The 26,751-nt window shown below is 45.1% G+C and overlaps 1 protein-coding gene across 3 annotated transcripts; it reads right to left on the bottom strand.

Moving 5' to 3' along the window:
- Positions 1-11,115: 11,115 nt before the first annotated feature.
- Atox1 (antioxidant 1 copper chaperone) lies at positions 11,116-26,607 on the bottom strand. 3 transcript variants are annotated; one of them, XM_074057155.1, is made up of 5 exons: positions 26,451-26,603; positions 19,633-19,767; positions 18,540-18,615; positions 14,666-14,834; positions 11,116-11,247 (listed from the first exon to the last, which is right to left on the bottom strand). In XM_074057155.1, the coding sequence occupies exons 2-4, from the start codon at positions 19,633-19,635 to the stop codon at positions 14,710-14,712; spliced, it is 204 nt and encodes a 67-aa protein (XP_073913256.1). In that variant the 5' UTR covers positions 19,636-19,767; positions 26,451-26,603; the 3' UTR covers positions 11,116-11,247; positions 14,666-14,709. The 3 variants fall into 3 exon arrangements, with proteins under 3 accessions (XP_073913256.1, XP_073913257.1, XP_020036689.1); XM_074057156.1 differs by lacking the exon at positions 26,451-26,603 and adding an exon at positions 25,218-25,235; XM_020181100.2 differs by lacking the exon at positions 19,633-19,767 and having other exon boundaries at positions 26,451-26,607.
- Positions 26,608-26,751: the final 144 nt, after the last annotated feature.

The raw sequence follows: 26,751 nt of genomic DNA, 5'->3' as shown, positions 1-26,751 counted from the left end.
CTGATACCCAGCAGTGTATGTTTTAATAAATTCTGAAAACAACCTAAACTGTTCTATCCAGCTCAGTTTAGTTGCAGGAAAAGGGCATCAGTTGAGCTCAGAAAGAAACTTCATGCAGTGCTTCCAAAAGGGTCAGAAGGGCTGGAGTAAGGGGCTGAGGCTGGACTCCCAAGAAAGAATCTCAGAGAGGTTGAGATGAACTAGCCCTAAAGGACAGCAGCCACCTCACTACTGTCAGAAAGGCAGGAGGTCACTGCTGCACTGCTATTGCTGTGATCCAAGGGCTCTGGAAGCCAAAACTGCAAACTGTCTCTTGACACCTACAAAGCTGGTCACTGGACAGGACAACATTCCTACTGAGTTTCCATGCCTGGGATGGAACAGCCAAAGCCTGAGGGAGCATGACCCTTCTCAAGCCCTACCTTTCAAATTCAGCAGGAGTGAATCTAGTTGATAAAACCTAATTTTCTTTTCTTCTTCTCCTTCTCCTCCTTCTTCTTCTTCCCCTCCTTCTTCTTCTTCCTTCTTCCTTCTTTGCAGTACTGGGGTTTGAACTCAGGGCCTACACCTTGAGCTACTCTACCAGTTCTTTTTTGTGATTTTTTTTTTCCCAAGATAGGGTCTCACTGTTTACCTATGCTGGCTTTAAACCACTATCCTCCTGATCTCTGCCTCCTAAGTAGCTAGGATTATAGGTTTGAGCCACTGGGACCCAGCAAAACCTAATTTTCAAAGAGAACCTTAGCTACAAGGAAATTAGGTGAATATGGTGTTTGGCTTTTCAGCCTTATGACCTGGAGAAGATATGGGAATGGATGTGGAGTCCTAATGAACTTTCTCTGCCTCACTCCACAGATTAAGGTATGTTCTCATGGTGGAATGTTTTCCACCCATTAAGTACTTCCATCCAAGATGATCAAAGTTAACGTTGCCAGGGACAGGTCATGTGGACAGCAGGTACTGCTGAGAAGATGTGGTAAGAAGTACGCGTCATTCCCCAAGTTGAATCTAATCACAAGAAAAACATTATCTAATCCAATTAACAAGACAATCTGTGAAAATACTTGGTCAGTATTCTTCAAAACTGAAAACTGGAGCCAGGCGCAAGTGGCTCACACCTGTAATCCTACTCAAGAGGCAGAAATTAGGAGGATTGCAGTTCAAAGCCATCTTGGGCAAATAGTTCACGAGACCCTATCTTAAAAAAAACCCATCACAAAAAGATGGCTACTGGTGGTGGAGTGGCACACGGTGTAGGTCCAGTACCAAGAAAAAAAAAAAAAACCCTGAAAACTGGGGAATGATTGATGAACTGTAAAGATCAGAGGAGATTAAGAAGTTTGATGACTAAATGCAACTTGGTATCCTGAGTTGGATCCTTGGACAGAAAGAAGACAGTGATGGTGTTGCGGGAGGTTGCTAGCTGAGACTGAGGCAGATTAGCAGGAACTAATGTTTCATTGTGCAGCACAGACCCAGCAGACTCTGTCCAAAGGCTGAGTCCCGAGAACAAAGGGGTCTCACCCTATGTACCCTTGCAAGCAGGTTACAGAGGCAATAAAATTAAAAAGCAAGGTTTAACCCATACATGCTTACATGCGATTCTATAGGCTACTTCAGCCTAGTGCTAAGTGCCCTTCTACCCCAGTGCTGTGTGACCTTCTTCACCTTTGAATTCTTTAGGTTTTGTCTCTCTTATGCCGTCCCTTCTCCCCTGCTACTTTATCAGGACTCAGTCCTAGTCTGTTTCTCTTCTGGTCCTCCTCCCTGCTACATTATTCCCCCCTTTGATGCTCGGATGCACCTAGTGTCAAAAAGCATCATCTTAATTTAGGGGTTTGTATTTTTATAGCATCATTACATGTGCAGCCAATTTTTTTTCTTTAAAAGCCTTAATAATAGTCTTGATAAACCACAGCACCAGGGGAACCAGGCAGGGCAGTATTAAGCATACTCCTAGGATTAGGCCTATTTTCCCTATCAGGGTTTTGAATCCACCTAAGGCAAAACCATCCTCCAAACAGGTCACTGGGATCCCATCCTTTCCAAGTCTGGACGGGGACATGGGCAAGTTTCTCATTCTGTCTGTGATCTCTTTTATGACCTTTTTTTTTTTTTATCATTAATCTGTAAGCAGCAGTTGTTTAGGCTAAATTTTTACAAACTTCTTCCTCAGAACCCAGCAAATAGTCTAAAACCAAGCGGTTCTGATAGCTGGCATTGCGCATCTTAGTGCTTTGTTTTACCAGCAAATTGAGAGCTCTTGCAGTTTCATTAGTTATAATTTTAACAACAGCCTACAGCCTGATGATGCGGTTGAGCATATATATAGGGTGCGATAGCCCCAGGGCTGTCTTTTGCCCAGTTGGCAGGACCATAGTAGTGGATGATTTACTTAGGAGGCCATTTGCAATCTTTTTCCCAAGCCCAATGGTCTCTCATGTTGGCCCCCCCCACAAACATAACATGAAGTAACATTCAGTGTCTGGGCTATAGACTCAGCCAATGAGGGGAACAAGTTTTTAGCTTTGGCAGAGATGGAAAATTCACTCCTCAACTCCTTATAAAAGGAGTGAAAAACTTGGTGTGAGGAACTCTCATGGGTAACTGTTACTAATTTGAGGTGTAGCAGACTCTCAGGGTCAAGACCCTGTTTATCTATGTTTACACTAATTACTTTTCCCTGTGTTTAACCGATGGCTTACAGGGTTACAGTGCCACGGGTGTAGTTAGGGGCAGCTTTCCCCTTGTGAAGAAGGGCTTCGTATTTTGGTCTTTGTTAAACCAAATCAGTAACAATAAATAGTAATTACGCATCCTGCCCAAAAGAGGTAGAAGAGAGCGAATAAAAACCTTTCACCGTGAGACCAATCAGCAGGGCAGTTTCTGCCAAGCCTATGGTGAAGACTAGGGTGAGAACTACAGCAACAGATACAGACAAGGAGTGACATGCATTACAGTGAGATAACTGGTGTGAAAAACAACCCGTTTGTCCTATTGGAGAGTTAGGAGTGACTAGAGCAGGGCTGTCGTCCCATTGTTCTTGGTCCCCTGTTGTTTCCTGGGAAGTGGAGTCCTGCTGAGGGAGGGTGCTCAGGTTCCAGAGGGTGATCTCTCATGGTGAAGCCGATCAGGGATGCATTCCCGTTCGAGAGAAGCTGGCTGATTCAACTGTGGTGGATCCAAGGAACAATCTCTGATACTTTAACTACAGTGGGAATAGTAGACAAGATAACAACAAAATAGCCCCTCCAATGGGGGTTTATTTTATTTATTTATTTTTTGGTGGTACTGGGGTTTGAACTCAGGGTCCCATGTTTGCCAGACAGGCACTCTATAGCTTGAGCCACTCCACCAGTCCTCCAATGGGGTTTTAATTGGTGGACATTTTATTTACTTATTTATTTTACCCAATGTCTTTTTTTTTTAACTGAGTAGAATTACCATGGCAACAATATATTATCAGTATATATGTCCAAGAAAATGCATTGTTTTAAAAAAAGTTAAAACCACCATCTTTAAGCATCAAAGGACATGTTTAGAGCCAGTAAAAATAGTTATTTTGTCTCTATCTAAGTAGAAAACCCTGTCTAAAAATATGAGTTTGTGTCTGGAAGGGCTTTAATGTCAGACACACATGCATAAGAACCATTTCTTTAATCCTCTTGACCTTGGTTATTTTTGAGAGGTCTGGCACCAGTGACTCCATCTGAACTTTGATGGCATTCCCCCTTGCCTCCAAACTGCTTGTCTCTGAGCAGTCTTTCTGAAGATTTGTCCAAGTACTAACCAGGCCTGAACCTGCTTAGCTTTTGAGATCAGACGAGATTGGGTGTATTCAGGGTGATATGGCTTGACTGAAGATCTTTCTTGATTGGTTGCTTTTTTCTGGATTTTGCCTGTTTGGTCCCACGTTGGGAGGGAGGGGGGAATAACAAACAGATCAGGTGGGAGTCAGTGCCAAATAGACCCTTTTGGCCAAATTTAAGCAAAAAAGAGGCTGAGAAGGAGTGGCTTTTAGCCAGCAGACTTCTAGACAAGGACAATACAAAACAAAATCTAACAAAAGCAGATGTCTAAAAAGCTAACCTGGTTGACACATAGGTAGTTATTAGTCTTTTTTTATGGACTTGATTGTAAATGCCCCAGAAGGATCATAACTATAATGACAAAAACTCAAGAGTCATGGTTAAAATTTTGATGGACAATTTAGCAACTAACAGAACAGTATATCAGTACCACTAACTTTTTGTTACCATGTTTATCTAAATTTTGTATTTTGGAAGGCTTGATATACTTGAGAAAAATATATTTAATATATCGGAATTAGCAACAGTTTACAGTAACCTCTATAACTCTATAGAGGTTATATATACATATTAGTTTAGTTATTTTTGAAGTAAAACCTTAGATTTTTATCAGTTGTAGGGGGAAAGAACAGTTTTAGTAAACTAAAATAGGCCAGTCACAGACACACATAGGGTACAACTGTATTAGAATCACCTAAGACAACAGTTGTTTAACCATGAGGTCATCTAGAACGTTTTATATAAACTGTTAGAAAATAAGAGACATGGAATAGGCAGACAGACAGCTCAAACACTGGTACAGGGTTTATTGTTTAGGCAGGAGGGAGGGAGGGAGACCCCAGCAAGAGAGCTAGAGACTATTGCCATACACAGGCTTGGGCTAGATATAGGGGGCTAGTGGAAAAGTTCCAGGAAGTTACTAAGGTGATAACTCACTGTGTCTCCGCAATCCCAGATAATGAGCCCCCAAGAAATGTTGCAGGAGTTGAGATATGCGATTCTGAGGCAGTTTAGCAGGAAGCAATGTTTTATTGTGCAGCACAGACCCAGCGGACTCGTGTCCAAAGGCTGAGTCCCGAGAACAAAGGGGTCTCACCTTATGTACTCTTGCAAGCAGGTTACAGAGGCAATAAAATTAAAAAACAAGGTTTAACCTATACATGCTTGCATGCGATTCTATAGGCTACTTCAGCCTAGTGCTAAGTGACCTTCTACCCCAGTGCTGAGTGACCTTCTCCACCTTTGAATTCTTTAGGTTTTGTCTCTCCTATGCCGTCCCTTCCCCCCGCTACTTTATCAGGACTCAGGCCTAGTTTGTTTTCTTCTGATCCTCCTCCCTTCTATAATGGGAAAACTGGTGAACTTGCTTGAGGCACCTGCCATCTTGGAAGGTGTGGGCTGCAGGAGAGGCTGAGGCCGAGGTGGTTGTGGGAGGGTCTCAGTCCTGGGAGAGAATGCAGAGCTTTACAGGCTCAGACTACTGGTCCAGCTTCAGCCTCCAATCTGTCCCTCCAGTCCTCCATGGCTTTTCTGGCCTCTGCAATTACTGGGAAGTTACAGGGAACCACAGCTTCTGTTCTGTTTAGGTAAAACCATGTACCCACAAACAACAGCCTCCATGAGAACTGTTTCCAAACTGGTCCCTGACTGAGAGAGGAGGTGCAGGCCTGTGTTGGGAGAAGCTTGGTCCAGCCAGCTCAGTTAGAAAGATTTGGGGGATATGTCCTCAAAAGTGTAAAATCTAGATGCCACCCTTGACTGAGCGCTCATCACACTGGGTGCTGCTTGCTATAACCTGTGTGATAGATGCCACCAGAGTCACATTGCCAGGTGAGGACAGATTGAGTGAACTTGAGCTCTCATATCGCAGTGCAGCTCTCTCCCTACTCTATGGGAACCCGGGAAGCTGGTTTAGGTGAGGACCCAGAACCACTTGGCCTCTCCCATGTTTTCTTAGCTTCCATTATCAAAAATACATCCATGGGGGAAGGGAGGATAGGGTGGAGGAAGGGGGCAGGGTGGAGAAATGACCCAAACAATATATGCATATATGAATAAATTAATTAAAAAAAATACAACCATGCTGGGCACTGATGGCTCATGCCTGTAATCCTAGCTACTCAGGTGGCAGAGATCAGGCAAATTGAGGTTTGAGGGCAGCCCAGGAAAATAGTTTGTGAGATCCTAACTTCAAAATACCCAACACATAAAAAGACTGGCAAAGTGGTAGAGCACTTGCCTAGTAAGTGTGAGGTCCTGACTTCAAACCCCAGTATCACCATCAAAAAAGAACATTCAAAGTATACTAGTGACACAGTGCTCTTGTCAACTCAAAACTCTCTACTTTGGAATATTCTGTGTGAGGTAGAGAAGGAGGGGGATGGGCAGGGATAAGAAAAGAGCCTTTGCCTCTGAGGGACCACAATGGGGGAAGGGCTAGACTGATGTCCCCATGTCAGGGCAAACCAGTCCCCAGTGTGAGAAAGGCTGGGGAGATAAAGGTGGGCTCAACACAGAACTCCCCTGGCAGAACTGTGCAAAGCAGGGCAAACTGCTCATAGCACTGCTTCTTAGGGGCAGTGTGCAGGCTGAGTCTTGGGGACCAGCCACCAGAGGCAGGGCCAGGTCAGCAGCCAGATCTTCTCCAATCCTGAACTCCTACAGTGACAATTGCAATAGCCAAATGGAGGGCTCATATCACTCTAAGGAGGATTTGTTGGGGTTGAGGATGTAGCTAAACCATAGGGTATATGCTCAGGACACGTGAGGCCCTGGTTCAATCTCCAGCACCAAAAAGAGGGGGAAAAGGTATTTTTTTTATTCCCACTTTGCAGATGAGAAAACTGAGGTGATGCTGGACAGTTTAGCAATGTGCTCAAGTTCACACAGCTGATAAACAATCACTTTGCTATGCCTGTTTTTATCTAAGCCTGCTTTTACGCTTCTGGGGATCTATAGTTCTGGCTAGGAGGCCCATGGGAAGGGGAGCCTATTCCTAGAGGATCTGATATTTTATTCTAGGGCTGCAGTCAGTAGTCATGAGATTTGTACAGGGATACACAGAGCTTGCCCTCTTAAAAAGCAGATTAGGAAACTTGTCTTTGTACACTTAAACTCACCGGCCACAGCCCCTGAAAAACTTCCCTAAAGGAAGTCTAAAAACAGCTCTGATGGACACTCCCAAGAAATTACAGACTGAGGGGTTTTTTAAGAGACTGGCACTAATTAAAGGAGAATGACACAGAGAGGTGGTGACCTGAGCAACCGTTCCCTTCCCACATGGCACAATCCTCCAGGTTCCATTTTAATAATCACCCAAGGTGAAGGTTTTTCAGCCTTCAAATGGCCTAACCATTTTCCTTCTATTCAAATGGTGGAATCACCATTATGAAAACTTAGGCACACGATGATCTTACTTCATTCAGTAGTCATGGTAGCTACTATTAAGATCTCATTTACAGATGAGAAAACTGAGTTTTACAAAAGAAATGGTGCCTTTCCTAAGGTCACAGCTATCAAGTAGCAGGGCAGTGATTTGAATCTAGGTTTGCTGAAGTTCAGAACTTGGCTGTGGGTAGAAGCCCAGTTTATAAAACTGAATCGAAGCTGAGTGTGGTGGTGGACACCTACCCTCCCAGCAGTAGAGAGGCTAACTCAGGATTGGAAGTTAAAGGCCAGCCTCAGCTACATACCAAGACCCTGTCTCAAAAACCACATGCACACATACACACACACAAACACACATGAAAAAAAAAACCAACTAGACAAAAATGAGTACATAGTCTGATTGCATTTATACAAAAGTTTTGAAAATGCTAAGTAATCACTAGTGACAGAAAGCAGGCCAGTGGTTGCTGGGAACTGGGCGGGCAACTGTCAGGAGACAAAAGAAAGCTTTTTGTGGTGATAAATAGATCATTACTGTATATTGATTGTTGTGATGGGTTCTTGAGTGCATGTTTAAAATACACATTATGGAGGCAGAGGGAGGGGAAGAGAAAAAAGATATACATTATGTCTTAAAAATTATACATTTTAGCTGGGGCCAGTGGCTCACGCCTGTAATCCTAGCTACTCAGGAGGCAGAGATCAGGAGGATTACGGTTCAAAGCCAGCCGGGGCAAATAGTTTGAGAGATCCTATCTCGAAAATACCCATCAGAAAAAAGGGCTGGTGGAGTGGCTCAAGGTGAAGGCTTTGAGTTCAAGCCCCAGTACTTCAAAAAAAAAAAATACAATTTAAATATGTGCAGTGTTTTGAAAGAAGTTATATCTCAAAAAAAGCTGTTAGAGAAATAAGAGAGAGCCAGGTGCCAGTGGCCTATAATTCCAGCTACTTGGGAGCAGAGATCAGGAGGATCATGGTTGAAGGCCAGCCTAGGCAAATATGTCATGAGACCCCCCCTATCTCCAAAATAACCAGAGCAAAATGGATTGGAGGTGTGGCTCAAGAGGAAGAGCACCTGCTTTGCAAGTGTGAAGCCCTGAGTTCAAATCCCAGGTCTGCCAAAAATAAAAAAATTAAACCCCTTAAAACTCAAAGACTTGCTTGAGCTTACTCTGCATGATGGAGAGCTGGGCCAGGCCAGACTCCCTCAGGACGCCATACCACTGTGAGAAGTACAGCATCCCTGGAGTCCAGCCCCTAAAGAGCAGGGCAGGGTGGGGGCAGCTTCACTACAGTCTGCTGACTCTGGTACTGGACAAGGCTTTGGTCCCAGGGTACATGGGTAGGCAAACAAAGGCCAAGCTGTGGGGGTGCTTTGTTCACCAGGCCCAGAAAACATGGACCGTTACTGGGAACTACTCAGGCTACTGAACTCACAAGCAGGGATCTGACAGAAATATAAACTGCTGGGGATATAGCTCAGTGGTACAGCGCTTGCCTATAATGTGCAAGGCCCTGGGTTTGACTTCTAGCATGGAGGTGGGGATGAAAACATGAACCTATGAAAAAGGTTAAACCAGTATCTTCTCTGGAAGACTAACTCAGTAAACACTTATTGATCCCTACCATGTGTCAGGAGCTGTCACAGTCCACTATCTCACGGAGACCAAGTAAGGCTGGAGTGAGAGGTTCAATGGCAGAATGTACTAAACAGGCTCCCCGAGGGGCAGGTGTTACTCATCCATCAACTGTTCCCTAAGCGCTTGTACACACTGGCCTGCTCCTTGAGGACGGGAAAGACACTGGACGGAAAGCTTTGCCACAACACTAAAACATGTGGGATAAAGTTGAAGACCAAGAGCAGAAATGAATGCCTTGCAGATGCGGACAGGGTTTCTGGAGGCTGTGGTATGCCAGGGAGGAAGGAATTTGTGGATGGAGGTGAGGAGGTGGTAGGAGGCTGGAGAGATCATTTCATTGACAGGCGGCAGAATAGCAAAAGCAAGACATCTGGGAATGCACTGGGGAGTGTCTGGCTGCAAGGAGAAGTGGGGAAGCCTGGAGCAGTGGCCAGGCCAGGGGCTGGGCGACATGAATAATGTCCTGGCACACTGCTCCCACCCTATCAGCACTCTGCTGTGTGATCTCATTTGCCCCATGGATATCCATGGAGCTCCTGACAGAAGTGAAGTCTTCCCAGCCCTTTTGGGGCTTTGCAGAAGAGAACTGAGCCTTCAGTTGGGCACTCAGATTCCAGCCTGGGCAGGAATTGGGCTGATATGAGGCAAAGGAAATGAACAACCCCCACTCCACCGAGGACCACTCCCTTTAAAAGGCATCCACGTCTCAAGACTTGGGCTTCCCAATGGACCAGCCAGCCTGAACCACGTCTCTTGGGAAAACTGAAAATGGAAAAAAAAATCTTCAAGTTTGACCTCAGAACCCACAGAAACTTCTCTGTGGATAGCCAAAATCAAACCACACTGCCATCTAGTGGCCAATAAACCCATATACCACAAGGAAGAAGTCCCTGTGCCCCCAAGGGACCACAAAGGCAAAAGTGGATCTGAGACTTGTTTAGTAGTTTCAAAACAAGACCAAAATTATGCCAGAACACCAGTTTAGAGTGAAAATAATGTCTTATTCTACCTACCAAGTTCCCTGAGGTGCAGGTATTATGCATTGTGTGATGAAGAGACAGCCTCCGGGAGAGATCAGGTGACTAGTCCAAGGTCACAGCTGGCCAAATGCAGAGCTGGGTCTTATCCCAGGTCCATCAGCATTGGGTCTCCAGTAGTAGTTAGAACAGTCATTTTCATTGTATGGTTCCCAAAACCCTTCTAGAAGGTACACCAGATAAAAACTATTTCTGTAAGATACTTTCCTCTTTCTCATAATAGTTGCACGGTAAAGCTGTCCAGTGTCTAAACAACATGCAGTGACCTAGACATCATCTAGTCCTGATATGTGCCTGGATTTTCATGTGTTTTAAAAGTTCCTGTTTCAATGTCTAATATGGTATAAGCCACATAACCAAACGCTGTTTGAGACTCTCAATAATTTTTGAGAGTATAGAAGATGCAAAAGTTTGAGAGGTGCCGGTTCAAATACTTAAAAAAAAGAAAGCTACACAAACTAAAACACTCCCTTTATTTTGACATGCTGAAACAACTCTGTAAGGCACTAATTCTTAGGTTGACTGGAAGTCTAACTGCCATTTAATCTTTGATCAACAAAATATACAAAAAGAAGTGAACAGAGAATGTGTGCTGGGTGATTCTAACTGGCTGGCACTACTCCAAGTGACTCACACGTACCACTTCATTTAATCCCCACAACCACCATGGCACAAATGCTATTATCACATCTTCTGTCTGTGGACACTGAGACATTAAGTGGCCAAGCTGAGAGGTATTGGAGCCTGCACACTAGCTCATCCCATTGTTCTAAGTGCCCTAACCTTTGATATCTTTCCAATGCAATTCACTTGATAAACTTGTTTTTTGAATTGTGGAGTCTAAGAAAGTAGTAAAAAGGGAAGTCATTCACTTGGCCCAATGCCTTCCCTTTATAGATGAGAAAAAATAAAGTCTAGAGAGGGGAAGTGCTAAAGATTCAGAATCTGCAAGGTAAGCAGGTGCTGGTGACTCACACCTGTAATCCTAACTACTCAGAAGGCAGAGATCAGGAGGATCACAGTTCAAAGCCAGCCCTGAGCAAATAAGTTGCAAGACCCTACCTCAAAAAAACCCATCACAAAAAAAAAAAAAAAAAGGATTGGTGGAGGGGCTCAAGCATTAAGAGCGCCTGCCTAGCACGCACAAGGCCTCCAGTGCCACCAAAAAAAAGAAAAAAATCTACGGGGTGCCGCATAGCAACATTCAGCAGTGAGCAACACCAAGACCAGGCAAGACACGGCTTCTCCATCAAAAGCAGCTCGACTTTATTGCAGGAAAGCTAGGAGGGCACGGGCAATGAGGGTCTCTGCAGGAGCTCCATTGCTGAGCAGCACTGTCAGGTCCCAGGTTTGTCTGGAAGCCACATCAGCATCCTAGAAGAGATGAAAAGTTAAGTGAAACACTGGCGCCACCTACTGTGGACATGGAAACATTGCAGGCACAGTAAAGGCTGCACAGGAGGCAGTGGAGGGGTGAAGTGGGAAACCAGGAGGAAAGAGCAGGATGACTGAGGCCCTCTTCTGGGGCACTCCATGGCTGCCTGGAGGATGTCCGGCCCATAGCCTCCATCATGTATCAGTTTATGATGGAAAGGCAATGAGCAAACTACAAGCAAATAATGTGCCAAGATGCACAAGGAGGGGGTGAATTCAAGAATGATATAGTTGATACACTGTAAGAACCTTTGTAAATGCCACAGTGTACCCCCACAACAATAAAGTAAAAACAAAAGATGAACAAGGTGACTTTATAACCAATAAAAGCTACCCTGTGATTTGGTCACTGGGGAGCCTCTTAAAACACAATATGAAATGGGCTAGGAGTATGGCTCAAGTGGTAGAGCACCTGCCTAGCAAGCACAAGGCCCTGAGTTCAAACCCCAGTACTGAGAAAAAAAAAAAAAGTTAAAGACAGGTGTCACCTGAGTGCTTGTTGGGTGACTATAATTGAGTCTGTGCATTGGAATCTCCTGAAGCACTACACATGGTTACTGAACTATGTACAGATAAAATTATGTGATAGGCTGGGCACCAGTGGTTCACGCCTGTAATCTTAGCTAAGTCAAGAGGCAGCAATCAGAAGGATTGTAGTAGAAAGCCAGCCTGAGCAAATAGTTTGAGAGACTCTATCTCAAAAATACCCAACACAAGAAAGGGCTGATGAGCAGAGTGCTGGTGGCTCACACTTGTAATCCTTAGCTACTCAAGAGGCAGAGATCAGGAAGATCACAGTTCAAAACCAGCCCAGGCAAATAGTTTGCAAGACCCTATCTTGAAAAACCCTACCACAAAAAATTGGGCTACTGGAGTGGCTCAGGGTGAAGGCCCTAAGTTCAAGCATCAGTATCGCCAAAAAAAAAAATTGTGTGATGGGTAGAATTCGCTTCAAAATAACTGAATGGGGAAGGGCACAGATAAAACAGTGATGGCAGAGATCTAATAACTACTGGATTTGTTGAGGGATACCGGGGATTCATTATTGCACTACTTAGAGATGTCTGAAACCTCCTCTAAGAAAAAGGTAATGTAAATAAAAACCACCAGGAGACTTGCTCAGCCATAGAAGCAATGAAGAACAGACAGAAGCTACAACTTGGCTGAACCTTGCAAACATTTTGCTGAGTGAAAGGTGGGCACAAGGTCACACATTGCATAATGCCTTTTATGTGAAATGTCCAGAATAGGCAAATTCCGAGTGGCTGCCAGAGGGCCGTGGGGAGTCAGTACTTCATGGGCATGGGGTGTGTTTCTAGAATGATGATAAGTTTTAAAACCAGACCTTGGTGGTGGCTGTACAATATTGTGTGCACAAAATGCCATTGGTGTATTTCGAAATGGTAAGATGCATGTCCTGTCCTTTTCACCTCCCTAAAAAAGCTGCTATGAGAAAACGACACAGGAAGCTATCCACGGTTTACAGATAGCCAGCACTACATTTCTAGTTTAAAAAGTTCACATACCCAGCCAGGTGCCGGTGGCTCATGTCTGAATCCTAGCTACTCAGAGGGCAGAGATCAGGAGGATTGTGGTTGCAAGCCAGCCTGGGGAAATAGTTCGCGGCAAATAGACCTGTCTCAAAAAAACCCATCACAAAAAAGGGCTGGCGGAGTGGCTCAAGGCATAGGTCCTGAGTTCAAACCTCAGTACAAAAAAAAGTTCACACCTCCAGGCCACATTTCCAGACCAAGATGTCTGCACTAGAGCTCCCCCGAGTAAACAGCTCAGCTCAGGAAGAGGATTTTTCCTCTTCCCTCCTATTCATTCCTGACAGAACGCGGTTGTCCTTTTTTTTTTTTTTTTTGGTGGTACTGAGGATGGATCTCAGTGCCTCGTGCATGCTAGACAAACACACAACCACTGAGCTATATCCCTAGCTCCTCATGGAGGCTCAACATGAAACAGGGCTGTTTGGGAGAGATGGAGGCTGAGCTCCTCCTGCTCACCCTCCTCACAAAACCCCAAGGATGGGGAACACTGTTCCTCAATGTGGTGGAAACTGCTGGCATCTGATTCCCACAGGAATCCCCATAGTGAGGGGATTGCAAGGCAGGGAAGCAGAGTAGAGCTTGAGCCCATTTCACAGATGGGAGGACCAAATCCCAGGCATGCTGAACTTGCCAAAGTCACAGTGTGAAATGGGAGCATAGCTGAAATCTGAAACTCAGACTCCTCACTATCCATGCTGGCTCGTTCCTGAATGTGGGTTGTGCCCACAGATGGAAAGGGCACAAAGAAAACAATGTTCCTGATGTTTTTGGACTTGATACACAGAATGTGTGACTCGGGCTCCAAATGCTCACCTGTAGGAAGTAAGAAAGCTGCATTCACAAGGGGGTCTCAGGACCCCCAGTGATCACAGCTGGTCTCTTAGCCTAAGGAACTATCCGTGGGCCCACTGAAGCTCCAATTCAGGATGCCTGACTTTCTTCCTGCTTCTGCGCTTAACTGTGTGAGGCTCTGCTCAAGTTACTTCCCTTCTCCAGGCCTCACTTTTCTCCATTACAGGGAGAGCACCGGACCAAATCAGGGAAGTGACTGATTGTAATTTGCCAATCAAATGAATGACAGGGGCAGTGGTGGCAAGCACTACCCTACTGAGACATGCTGAGTGGCACAATAACACTTCCTGACCCTTTGGGTTATGTAAAATCGAAGATCTGGCTTAGGTGTGCTATTGTTTTTGCGCTAATCTGTGCAGAGGGCACAGTCAGGAGGGTGACAGCAGTCCCATGTGGGGAGAAAGGCAGAGTCTGAATTAACTTGAGCATAGGAGTGTGAGGTCCAGGGTGCAGGTATGAACTCTGATTGGCTGACTGCTCAGGGTCATGCACTTTAAACTTAAACCCCATGTAATGCACCCCTCAAGTCTAAAGGGAATTCTGCGAATATAACATCCTGTCTGCTCAAAGGGGGCTGTAAAGGTTGCTTGCCCTTGTGATTTTCATTAGATAATAATGAAGCACTCCAAAGAAGGTAGACAGGGTGAGAAATAAATCAGGGTGCTCCCCTCTCCCACTCAAGCTCTAAAGGCTGACTAAAAATCCAAACTCCGGGATGCTCCAAAACAGCAGACCTTTTGAGTGATGACACAATGGTCAAAAAGGTTTGGCTTTTGGATTTTTGTATTACAGGTGCTCAACTGGTAAAGCCTATGCAAATATTCTGAAACCTGGGAAATTAAAATCTGAAGTGCGTCTGGTCCCTGGGATTTTAGATAAGGGATACTCAGCCTGTGCTGCCCTGGAAAGAACTATGAGCAGTAGGATTGCTCAAGTGCTGGAGCCTCACCCACCTGCCCTCTGCACTCCGTCCTGCAGGCCAGGGTCCAGGCCCATGCTACTTGGGACCAAGGTAGGAAACGGTCTTTCCTGTTTTGTTCAGGGTTGCCAGCAGGGTGTCCATGCTGTGCTCAGACTTGATGCAAACTTTCTTGTTGGGCAGGTCGATGTTAAACTCAACTCCTGCAGGAAGAGGAAATGGGGCGTGAGGCAGGAAGCAGAGACCCTCCCATATACAGCAAGAAAGACATCAGGCTCCTAAATTATTCATAATCACCCTGCCCCTTCCTCAAGGCCAGGATCAGCAAACTTGTTTTGTATAGGGAGAGTTTTAGGCATTGTGAGCCACACACAGAATCTGCTCCACATTGTATGCACGTTGCTAAGGATAGGACTCAGGGCCTTGTGCATGCTAGGCAGGCACTCTATCACTGAGCTATGTCCTCAACCCTCTGTGTATTTTTGTTGCTTTTTCTTCTTAAGACAGGGTCTCACTATAGTTTGGGTTTTGTTTTGTTTTGTCTTATTGTGGTGCTGGCGCTCTAACTCAGGGCCTTGTGCTTGCTAGACAGGCACTCAACCACTTAAGCCACACCTCCCTCAGAGTCTCACCATGTAACCCAGGCTGGCTTCAAACTCACGATTCTCTTGCTTCTGCCTTCTGTATATGATTAATGACAATCTTTTAAAAATGTAATAAACCATTCTTAGCTGTTTAGAAAAAAAAGGGAAAAAAGGTGTTGGGCTGGATTTGGCCCACAAGCTGAAGTTTGCTAATTCCTATTCTAGCTAAGGCTTCTTTTGGCTTGAACTCAGGGCCTACACCTTGAGTCATATCTTTAGCCCTTGTTTGTGTGTGTGTGGTTGTTTTATTTTGGTGAGGCTGGGGTTTGAACTCAGGGCTTTAAGCTTGCAAAGCAGGCACTCTCCTGCTTGAGCCACACCTCAAATCCATTTTGCTCTGGTTATTTTGGAGATAGGGTCTTGCAAACTATTTGCCCAGGCTGGCCTTGATCTTCCCGATCTTAGCCACTCAACTAGCTAGGATTACAGGAGTGAGTCACTGGAGCCTGGCTTGTGCTGGTTATTTTTGATAGGGTCTTGCTTTAAGCCTGGGATGGCCTGGACCACAGTCTCCTATCTCCTATCGCATAGCTAAGATGACAGGCACATGCCCAGTCATTGGTTGAGATGGGGTCTTGCTAACTTTTGCCTAGGTTGGTCTCAAACCTCAAGCCTCCTGATCTCTGCCTCCCATGTAGATAGGACTACAGGCTTGAGCCACTGTGTCTAACCTTCTTATCTAAATTTTAAAAATTCAGTGTTGTAGGTCAAACCCAGGATCTCACACACATGGGTTCTACCCGAGTTTTACCTCCCAAATTCTACAGACTTCCGTGGTGTGGATGCACCAAACAGCTACTTCATTACTCAATCCTCTGTTGGAGGACATTAGGTTGCTTCTTTTTCACTGCTATCACAATGATGCTACAGTAAACATACTTGAACCTTCTTAGCAAACTTGTGCAAATATTTCCATAGCATGAGTTCACAGAATGGAAACTGTTGGGCAACAGATCGGCATATATTGAATGTTAACAGATTTCACAAAACTGCCCTCCTTTACTCTCTAGCCCTACCAAAAACCACCCCAACAACAACAAAACCAGTGCCCTACCGTAAAGCTATGCTGTTTCAAAGCTCCAGCAGCACATGGGAGGACCTAGAAAGTCTTATTGACAAAAGAATGCAGAGGGAAAAGTCCTTTGGGGACTAGGCCAGCTTCACTACTGACTTGGTAGGTGACTATGGTCAGGTCCTGCCTATTACAGGCCTCAGATCCCTCATCTTTACATGAAGGGGCTGGGGTTGGTCAGCCTCAATGGTTTTTCTGGCCCAAGTATACCTTTCATCTGATTCCTCAGGCCCAGCATTGCTTTTCTAGGGCCCTAAGCAACTCAGAAAACCTTCTGACCTTTCTCAACAGACCAGCCAAGTAAGGACAATAGAGAGATGGGGAAAAACCACCAAAGGTAAAGTCAGATCCTCAAGCACCAGTCAAGGGGCCGTAAGCACAATACAGGGGTGTAGTCACCACCCCTGAATCTGTATGTAATGGACACCAAGGGAGGAAAAGTGCTATGTGGCCCTTGCTACACTTTAGGTTTTTGTATCTTCATTCAGAAAATTTTGTCTGTGGTGTTGGGGATCAAACCCAGGGCCTTGTGCATGCTAGGCAAGTGCTCTACCACTGAGCTACACCCCCCCAGTCTGGATAAATAAATATTTTCTTAGAAATAAATATTTCAGTAGCATCAAGAGCTGGAAGAAACTCTGGGATCACTGAATACAGTGGATTTCAAACTGTGTTTCTTGACACCTAGGCTGGAGGGGTGGGAGTCCAATAATGTCCTTGAGCTATCAAGAAGGAAAAGTAGACCCACCCCCAGCTTGTTCCATAGCATGTGACTGTGTATATGAGTGTACAGTTTCCTTTTTTCTTTTGCTTTTTTGTGTAGGTGGGGATGAAACCCAGCTTCATGCATGTTAGGCAAGTGCTCTACTACTGAGCTACACCTCCAGTTTCGGAGTTTCTTTCTTTTTTTTTTTTTTGCAGTACTGGGGTTTGAACTCAGGGTCTACACCTTGAGCCATTCCACCAGCCTTTTTTTGTGATGGGTTTTTTTGAGATAGGGTCTCTGGAACTATTTGCTCAGACTGGCCTTGAATCATGATCTTCCTGATCTCTGCCTCCTGAGTAGCTAGGATTACAGGCGTGAGCCACCGGCACCTGGTTCAGAATTTCATTTTTAAGTATCCACACCAAAAGGTGACTGACATTGTCATACTACTCACAGGGAAACCCAAGTTCTAGGAGGAAGGACCATGGTCATGTGGCAAGTCAGCAGTCAGGTTCTTTCCAGGGTTTCCGATTCTTTCAACTTGAGATTCTAGTTTGCAGGACTCCAAGCCAGCCACTGACTCACTGTGAGACTCTAGACAAGTCACTTCCTCTCCCGGGCACTAGCATCAACATCCCCATTCCATAAATGTAAAATTCCACTCTGAGGATGACTGATGTGGGAGCCATCTGAAAACTGGGTGTTTTCATTATTCCATTTTAAAAAAAGAAAATGTTACAAGACTGAGCCCTGGCAAAGCAGAACTCTGATCACAACTAGGTTATCACCTCATTGAGCCATAAGGTTGGACCCTAGCCTTCTCTGGGCTCTGTTTCTCCAGCTGTGACATGGGGACTGGGTGAGAATGATTTTCTGAGTATGTCCAAAAAAGGGGCTTTGAGAGGTTTGCATACAACTGATTCCAAATTAATTTTCTAAACAGTTACCATTTTAGGGCCAGGGGTGTAGCTCAGTGGTAGACCACTTGCCTAGTATTCAGGAGATCTATCCCCAACAGTACAAAAACAAACAAACAAAAACCCACAAATTATTATTATTTAAAAAAAGTCTTAGTGGAAAATGACATACATGTTATACAGCCAGGTTGTCACACTGGAGATCACAAACATATTAACTAACACTACCAGGGCTCCAGAGCTAGACTGTGTGCCAAATACCAGCTCTGCTTCTTACTGGCTCCACAGTTCAGGCCAAGTGACTGAACCCCTCTGCATTTGAGTTCCCTCCTGTTTAAAATGAAGATAGTCAAACAAGCTACCTGAAATTGCCATAGTAAGGATTCAGTGATGTGATCCACTTCTACCACTAGGCAGAGTTCTCAGTGCACATTAAGTGTTCAATACATTTCAGTTTTACTGTCCCTATCACGCTAAACTGAAGCTTCCCCTGCTCTGCTGCAGGCATTTAGACATGACATCAGTATACCTGCCTCTCCATCCCACCCCCAACTGAGGGCCACACTCACCTCCCAGCTTGTTGAGGACTCGAGAGACAGCTTCGGCACAGCCTTCACAGGTCATCTCCACGGAGAACTCGTGCTTCTGAAAGAGAAGGATGTAAGCCAAGCCCTGCAGTGACCCACATGCTGTGCCAGGGGCCACACAGAGGGCAGAGACTTGGGGGCCTGTTTCTGAGCTCCAGTCTTTTCTACTGTAAAGTGACAGAACTAAAGGTTTCCATATCTCAAAAGTGGCACTAAATAAGATAATCCTCAAAGCAGAATCTGGCATGCAATGAATAGGTTCATTTAGCTAGTTTCAAAGGTTTTTCCCAGTCATACCTTCAAATTATGGGGGCTCTGTCTCAGGACCACCAAGAACTCTAGCAGATATGGGGCCCCAAACTCAGGCCCATTCATTCATTAATTTTCTTTTCTCTCTCTCTCTCTTTTTTTTTTGGTTGGTACTAGGGTTTGAACTCAGGGCCTATACCCTGAGCCACCTCACCAGCCCTTTTTTGTGATGGGTTTTCAAACTATTCGCCTGGGCTTGCTTTGAACCACTATCCTCCTGATCTCAGCCTTCTGAATAGCTAGGATTACAGGCATGAGCCACTGGCACCCAGCTCATAATTTTGTTCTTTTTTTTGTGTGTGTGGTACTGGGGCTTGCACTCAGGGCCTTCACTTTGAGCCACTCAAGCCCTATTTTTGTGAAGGGTTTTTCAAGATAGGGTCTCACAGAACCATTTGCTAGGGCTGGCTTCGAACCTCAATCCTCCTGATCTCTGCCTCCTGAGATCACGATTACGGGCATGAGCCACCAGTGCCTGGCCATAATTTTGTTCTTAATGGCTGACTAAAATGCTACTGTGAATACATACCACATTTTCTTTATCCATTCATTGGTTGATGGGCAGGCACCTAGGCTGATTCCATAATTGGGTGTTGTGAATAGTGCCCCAATAAAAGCATGGGTGTGCAGGTATCTCTACTGTATGCTGACCTTGATTCCTTCAGGTACATAACTAGAAGTGGTATAGCAGGATCACACTATTTTTAGTTTCCTGAGGAACCTCTATACTGATTTCCACAGTGCCTAAATGGCAAGACTAACTTACCATCAATAGTGCATAAGAGCTCCTTTTTTAGCCAGGCCTGGTGACTCACATCTGTAATCTCAGCACTTAGAAGGTAGAGGCAGGAGGATCCTTGAGTGGGAGGCCAGACTGGGCTGTATAGTGCACAGCAAAAACCTATCTCCAAAAAAAGGAAAAGAAACATTTTCTGCATTAGAATCACTTGGAAGTTTACAAAGACTACAAGTTCTCATCTTGTAGCATCTACTACTATGTCTGGTGGCATCCCAGGTGATTCTGATATGTGGTGACTACTGTTCTCATCCAACCACCTCATTTTCAAAGGCAGCACTTGAGTCCAGGGCAGGAAACGGATTTGCCAGGCAGAGTGAGTTGGAGGTTGGGCAGGAAGAGACCCCGGGCTCCTGGACATCCTACAATCTCCAGGATATCTAACAAATCAAGGGTCTGCAGGCAAGTTCTCACAAGATGGTTTCCTGCTGCAATCCTAAAACCGCAACAGTGCCTGGCACAGTAGCTACCTGTATATCTTATGAGTGAATGGATGATTGGCACAGCTGGTTGACAACTTCTGGGTCCTTTTCTTTGTTTACAGATAAGGATTACGTATACTAACACTTCTTACCTTTAAAAATCTCTGGAAATGAGAATATATGGGGTCAGATGGATCTGGCTTCAGATATGAACTCTGGCACTTACTAACTATACCACCATAACTAACTTAATGACTTTGTGCTTGGTATCCATGTCTGCAAATCACAGTCCCTTCTCCAGGATGGTGAATGAGATAGACACAGGATTTTAAGCATGGCAGGAAGCATTCATGATGGCCTCAATCATCTCTGCCTCCTGGTATTTATGCTCTTAAGCAGTTCCATTGCACAATGTCCCAGGGTTGATCTATATGTCCAATAGAAAAATTCAGCTGAGGAAATATGACTTCTGAGCCTATCACAATGTCCTAAGAGACACAGTAGCTTCTGCCTTCCTTTCTTTATAGGATCACTCATGCTACAGGAAGGCAGCTACCATGTTATATGATCACTAAAGAAACTATTTGGAAAGGTCCACATGGTGACAAACTGGATCCTCCATGTAACAGCCATGTTAAGCCTTCAGAGGACTGTAGCCTCAGACAACAACCTCACTGCAATGCCAAGAGTCCCTGAGCCTGAACCACCCAGCTAAGCTGCTCCTAGTCTTGACTCTCAGAAACTTGATGAGTAATGTTTGTTGTTTAAAACTGCTATGTTGTAAGATAATTACCAAAGAGCAACAGGTAACTAATACATTAAAGACATTAGAGCCTAGTGCTAGGTTCTTCTGGATAAAAAGTTCACTATTGGATTATTTTGATTACCTTCATCCATTTCACTCTTTTCTTTCCCTTCAAAAACAAACAAACAACATCTAGGGCTGGAGATGTGGCTCGAGCAGTAGACTGCATACCTCACAAGCATGAAGCCCCAAGTTCAAACTCCAGTACCACCAAAACAAAACTAAACAAAACAAAACTTTGGGTTTTGGAGCATTGCAGATTTCAAATTTTCAGATTAGGGATACATAACTTGTAACTCAGTTGGAATTCTGGACTTATCAATGTATCTTGATGAAAGACCTCAGGTAGAAAACCTACCAACAGACCCCAATTACCTTATGGATACCAAAAGGTTTTAGTCAACCCAATTTTCCCAACAGTGTAAGAATCATGAAAGTGAAGGTTTCCAGAGACCTGCCTCTGCCAGCTCTGTGGAAATGGAGGGGCCTTAGCCTCTCCATTTTTTTTTCTTTTATTATTCATATGTGCATACAAGGCTTGGGTCATTTCTCCCCCCCTACCCCCACCCCCTCCCTTACCACCCACTCCGGCCACTCCCTCTCCCCTCCACTCCCTCAATACCCAGCAGAAACTATTTTGCCCTTATTTCTAATTTTGTTGTAGAGAGAGTATAAGCAATAATAGGAAGGAACAAGGGTTTTTGCTGGTTGAGATAAGAATAGCTATAAAGTGAGTTGACTCACATTAATTTCCTGTGTGTGTGTGTTACGTTCTAGGTTAATTCTTTTTGATCTCACCTTTTCTCTAGTTCCTGGTCCCCTTTTCCTAGTGGCTTCAGTTGCTTTTAAGGTATCTGCTTTGGTTTCTCCGCATTAAGGGCAACAAATGCTAGTTAATTTTTTAGGTGTCTTACCTATCCTCACCCCTCCCTTGTGTGCTCTCGCTTTTATCATGTACTCAAAGTCCAATCCCCTTGTTGTGTTTGCCCTTGATCTAATGTCCACATATGAGGGAGAACATACGACTTTTGTAGACTCTCCATTTTTAACCTTGTGGGGACAGATAGGAGCAAAACTATACACCTGAGAAAAATGGGTCCCAGTGGCTTCTGGAACACTTCCCAAGTCTCTAGACACCTTTCAGTATAGATTATCATGCTCTACAGAGGAAACTGATACCAACTAAGATTTCAGCTTGGTTTTCTAGTGCTGGACTATTTAACTTTTATGACTAGGAGACTACTACTTTTATTGAGGCAAAATTTGTAAAACCTGCCTTAAAGTCAGGTGTGGTTGTACATTTCTATAATACCAGCACTCAGGAGGCTGAGATAGGAGGATCATTAGTGAATTCAAGGCCAACCTGGACTATTGAGACCTTGTTTGAAAAAACAAACAAGGGGACTGGAGGTATGGCACAAGTGGTAGAATGCCTGCTTTGTAAGTGCAAAGCCCTGAGTTCAAACCCCAATACCACCAAAAAAGAAAAGTTGAAAAAACCAAATGAGGGCTGGCAAATAGCTCAAGTGGTAGAGCCTTGTAAGCATAAGGACCTGAGTGCAAACCCAAGTTCTGCCCCCCAAAAAAGAAAACACCAAACAAAAGCAAATAAATTCTGGAAGGAAAGATTGGTAGTGGGTATCCCAAAATCTTGTGTTCAAAGCTGGTCTTGGGACTGGGGCATAGCTCAAAGGCATGAGGCCAAGCTCTAGTATTGCCGTAAATAAATAAATAAATAAAGTGTTGTCCTAAGCATCAACATCACCTAACACCGTGAAGAATTTAGAATTGCAGATCCTCATGTCTACCCCAGACTTTTTTTGGAAGGGGCCAGGCTTCATGCTTACTAGGCAGGCACTCTACCTCTTGAGTCACTTTGCTAGCCCTTTTTGTGTTGGGTATTTTCAAGATAGGATCTCAAGGACTACTTACCCAGACTGGTTTTGAATGTTGATCCTCCTGATCTCTGCCTCAGTAACTAGGATTACAGGCATAAGACACCAGTGCCCAGCTCACCCCAGACTTCTTGAATTGGTCTTTATTTTAACAAGATACCCTAGTTGATCTTGCTAACATTACAGTTTGAGATGATGCTCTACAACATAACCTGCCTGCAACCTGGTTTTACAAATAAAGTTCTGTTGGCTCATAGCCAAGCTTGTTTCATCACCTTTGCACTAGACAGACCATATCGTTTGTGAAACCTCAAGTATATACTATCTCGTCCTTTAGAAAATTTGCCGAGTCTTGCCCTAGAAAAACCAGCAATCAAGATTCATCAATGATTTGCAACTGTATGTTGAACAAGCTTTGAAGCTTTTACATAAGAGCTAAACCTACTGCATGGCTACTGTGTATCAAATTCTCTTTATAAAGTATCATTCCAGCCTGAAAAGGGAGCTATTCATTTTATTTTACTCAGGAGGAAAGCTAAGTTCCCAAGGGTTCACTAAGGTCCTGACAGTCACAAGTGAGGAAGCACTGAGGAGGGGATGTCAACTCAGGCTTTCTTCATGCCAGGGAAATCTTGCTGGTATAACCCTGACCTTTCAGAGGAAGCTCTGAAAAGAGGAACACCTTTAGTAAAGAGCACAAGTTTTTGCTGTTCAAAGATCTAAAGTCAACAGATACTAGGCCCGACGCCGGTGGCTCACAGCTATAATCCTAGCTACTCAGAAGGCAGATATCAGGAGGATCGAAGTTCAAAGCCAGCTCCAGGCAAATAGTTTGCAAGACTCTATCTCGAAAATACCTAACATAAAAAAGAGCTGGTGGCGTGGCTCAAGTGGTAGAGTGCCTGCCTAGCAAGTGTGAGGCCCTGAGTTCAAGTCCCAGTACCGCCAATAAATGAATAAGGTCAATAGATACTGCTGACTACTCCTTTCACCATCCACTGTACAAAGGTCAGAAGTAGAAAGCAGCTTATGAAAGCAGGCCAATATTACAATTCCATGCTGGCCTTGGAGTGGCCTAATGGGCACGCTCATCCATTCCTAACAGGAGAATCTCAAGACCCTCTCTCCCACCAGATGCTTGACTTTGGGCAGTCCCAGCCCTTCTTGACAAAGAGCCTCTGCTTTGTCACATATCATATAGGTCCTTTAAAACAGATTTAGAAAACTGTACAATTCTTGCTTGGGCTGTGGCTCAAGTGGCAGAGCACTGGCCTGGCAAGCACAAGGGCCTGAATTCAAACCCCAGTATCACCAAAAAAGAAAAAGGAAAAAAAAAAATAGCTAGAACAAATATGAAAGTTGTATAGTTTTTAAAAAGAACTGTGTAGTTTTTAAAAAGAAGGGTGAGATGGAAGAGGGTCACTTTGTCCAGTCCCCTCTAAAGAAGGAATTCTTTTTCAGATATCCAGGATATTGGATCCTAGAACATCTAGCACCAATCCATGAGTACCTACTTTGTGTCAAGTGTTATCCTAAACACTTTATGTGCAGTATCTGATCTAATTTTCATACCGATCCCATAAGGTTGGTATTATTATCCTTTCTTGACAATGAGGAAGCTGAGATTTCAGGGTTAGATCACTCACTCAGGGTGATACAACTCATAAGTAGCAGGGCCTGGGCTGGACACAGTCACCTGCACCTCAATGTTTAACCACTGAGGTCCTTGTTAAGATGGGGCTGAAACCTGGCTACCTATAGTTGTATCCCATTTCTCCTTTCATTGGATCCCTAGGGGAATGGGGCACTACCATTCTTGGGGATTAGATAGGTTAGGTTGGTGGCTATGCTATATTTCACTGGCATTTTCCCAGTTAATACTAACGACAGTCCTGGGAGGTCAGTTTTTAGCCCTATTTTACACACAAATAAATGAAGGCACAGATTGGTGAAACACCTGGCCTGAGGCCACCCAGCTGGCAAGCCAGAACAGATTTTCAGAGGTTTCTGGGATTCCAAACCCTGTCCTGTTAAGCTTTTGTCTGAAACTCCTCTCAGGTAACCCACTCTTCCCCATCCAGCTTTGAATTACTCTCCTCCCTTCAACTCTGCCAACTGCATTCTCCATTCTCAATCTGCTCAATGTCCCCAGAAGTGGACATAGCATAGAGTGGTCCTCAAGCTGCCTTTCCCTCACTGCTACCCCCCCACAAAAACCCTGCTGGGGTTTACTCTTCTAGTCTCAGGGTGATTAATATTCTCCTTTAACACCAACACAGGAGGGATTGCTCAACTGGTAGGGCTGATTCTATCAGGTTCTTTGTCTACACTTAGTATTAGCTGAGGATTTGTCTCAAAACAACAGGCAAAACCCAAAAGAGATGACACCTGATATGTTTAAGGATCTGCCTGCCCAGAGAGCCTCAGACTCACCTGTCAGATCCCAAAAGACAGGCTGCTAAGACACAGGGCAGCTGCGGGATTGAGTACCCACTTGGAGCAGAGCCATGAACTAAGCACCCTGGAGAAAAATTAACACTTCATGACTCCAACCAGTATCTAAAGAATGCAAATGGGATCAGAGCTCCCTCCCAAGCCAGTAGGACTGGTTTTGTCCAGCACTTCCCATGTGGCTGGGCCAAGAGAGACTGGGAGCCTGAAAATAAAGGGCTTAATCCTGGTTCTACCCAACTCCCAGCAACAAAGCTCTCTCAAGAAATTACTATACCTTTTGTCTTTTTAAAATTATTATTAAAAAGTTGTCAAAAGTCAGATGTGGTAGTGAATGTCTGTAATCCCAGCACTTGGGAGGCTGAGGCAGTATGCTTGTGAATTCCAGGCCAACCTGGAATGGGCTACATTGCAAGACCCTGTCTCAAAAAAAAAAAGAAAGAAAAGAAAAACAACAAAACCCACAAAGTCTGTCCAAGGTTTTAATTTCTTATCTAAGAAATGAGGTTATAAGCATAAGCAGCCATGTCATATGACTGAATGGGTTGCAAAGGCGAGACAAGCCCTACACATTCCCCCCAAACTCTGCTCTGAGCACCTCCCAACTTCGGACAGGTTTCTGAGCCTCTCTGGAACTCAGGGCTTCAGGTTGTGAAAGTGACTGGTTGGGAAGGTGAAAACAATCGTGTCCATTCAGTGTTGCCCAGCGCTGACCTGGAAGTAGGCCACAGTGAGCAAAGGAAGTGAAAAAAAAAAAAAAAGAAAAAGAAAAAAAAGTGAATCTCTGAAAGCCTGCCCTATCCGTGAGGCAATGGCCACTGGCTGGGCGCCACACTACCGCTGTCTCTCAGGCCAGCTCCGCGGGCAGGGGCATCCACGTGGAAGGTGGAGGGACTGGCGTCCCTAAGTTGGCTCTCTGCCCTCCCTCTGGAGCTCAGCCTTCCCATATATGCAGGGAAGGCTTGGGCTTGCAATCGCTGGAGACCCTGCAGCTCGAGTTCAGAAGCCTGGCTTTTGCATTAAACTGCTTTCGGATTCGATTTTCTGGACGATCGCACAAGCTGAAGGGTGGATGGGGATGGGAAAGCAGAGGGACAATAGTAGCTCGGGCAGCGGCCTGAGGTCCTCCTACAGGAACATCTGGCCAAGCAGCGGCCACTGAGGTGCAAGCCGGGGACCGCAGGTTTGCGCGGGCGGGGCGGCGTGGCTACTTACCGGCATGACTGAGACGCGGTGCTGGAGGCGGCGGTGGCTGCGGCGACAACAGCGACGCCTCTTCGGGACCGGAGGGCGGACCGGGTTGCGCACCCAGCAGTGCGCGCCGGAAAGCTCCGCCCTTTGGTGGGGAGAAACCCTGCAGTATGTTAGGCCCCGCCCCTCTGGGCTGGCCTCTGGTTAGTCCCCGCCCTTTCCGGACCCGGCCGCCGATTAGGCTCCGCCCCTCCGGCCGGGTCTCTGGTTAGGCCACGCCCCCTTCAGGCTCGGCTGTAGGTCAGGCCCCGCCTCTCTGGACTGG

Source organism: Castor canadensis, chromosome 16, assembly GCF_047511655.1.
Source record: "Castor canadensis chromosome 16, mCasCan1.hap1v2, whole genome shotgun sequence".
Taxonomy (NCBI): domain Eukaryota; kingdom Metazoa; phylum Chordata; class Mammalia; order Rodentia; family Castoridae; genus Castor; species Castor canadensis.
The sequence above is the reverse complement of the archived record's forward strand: the minus strand, read 5'-3'. Positions and strand labels throughout refer to the sequence as shown.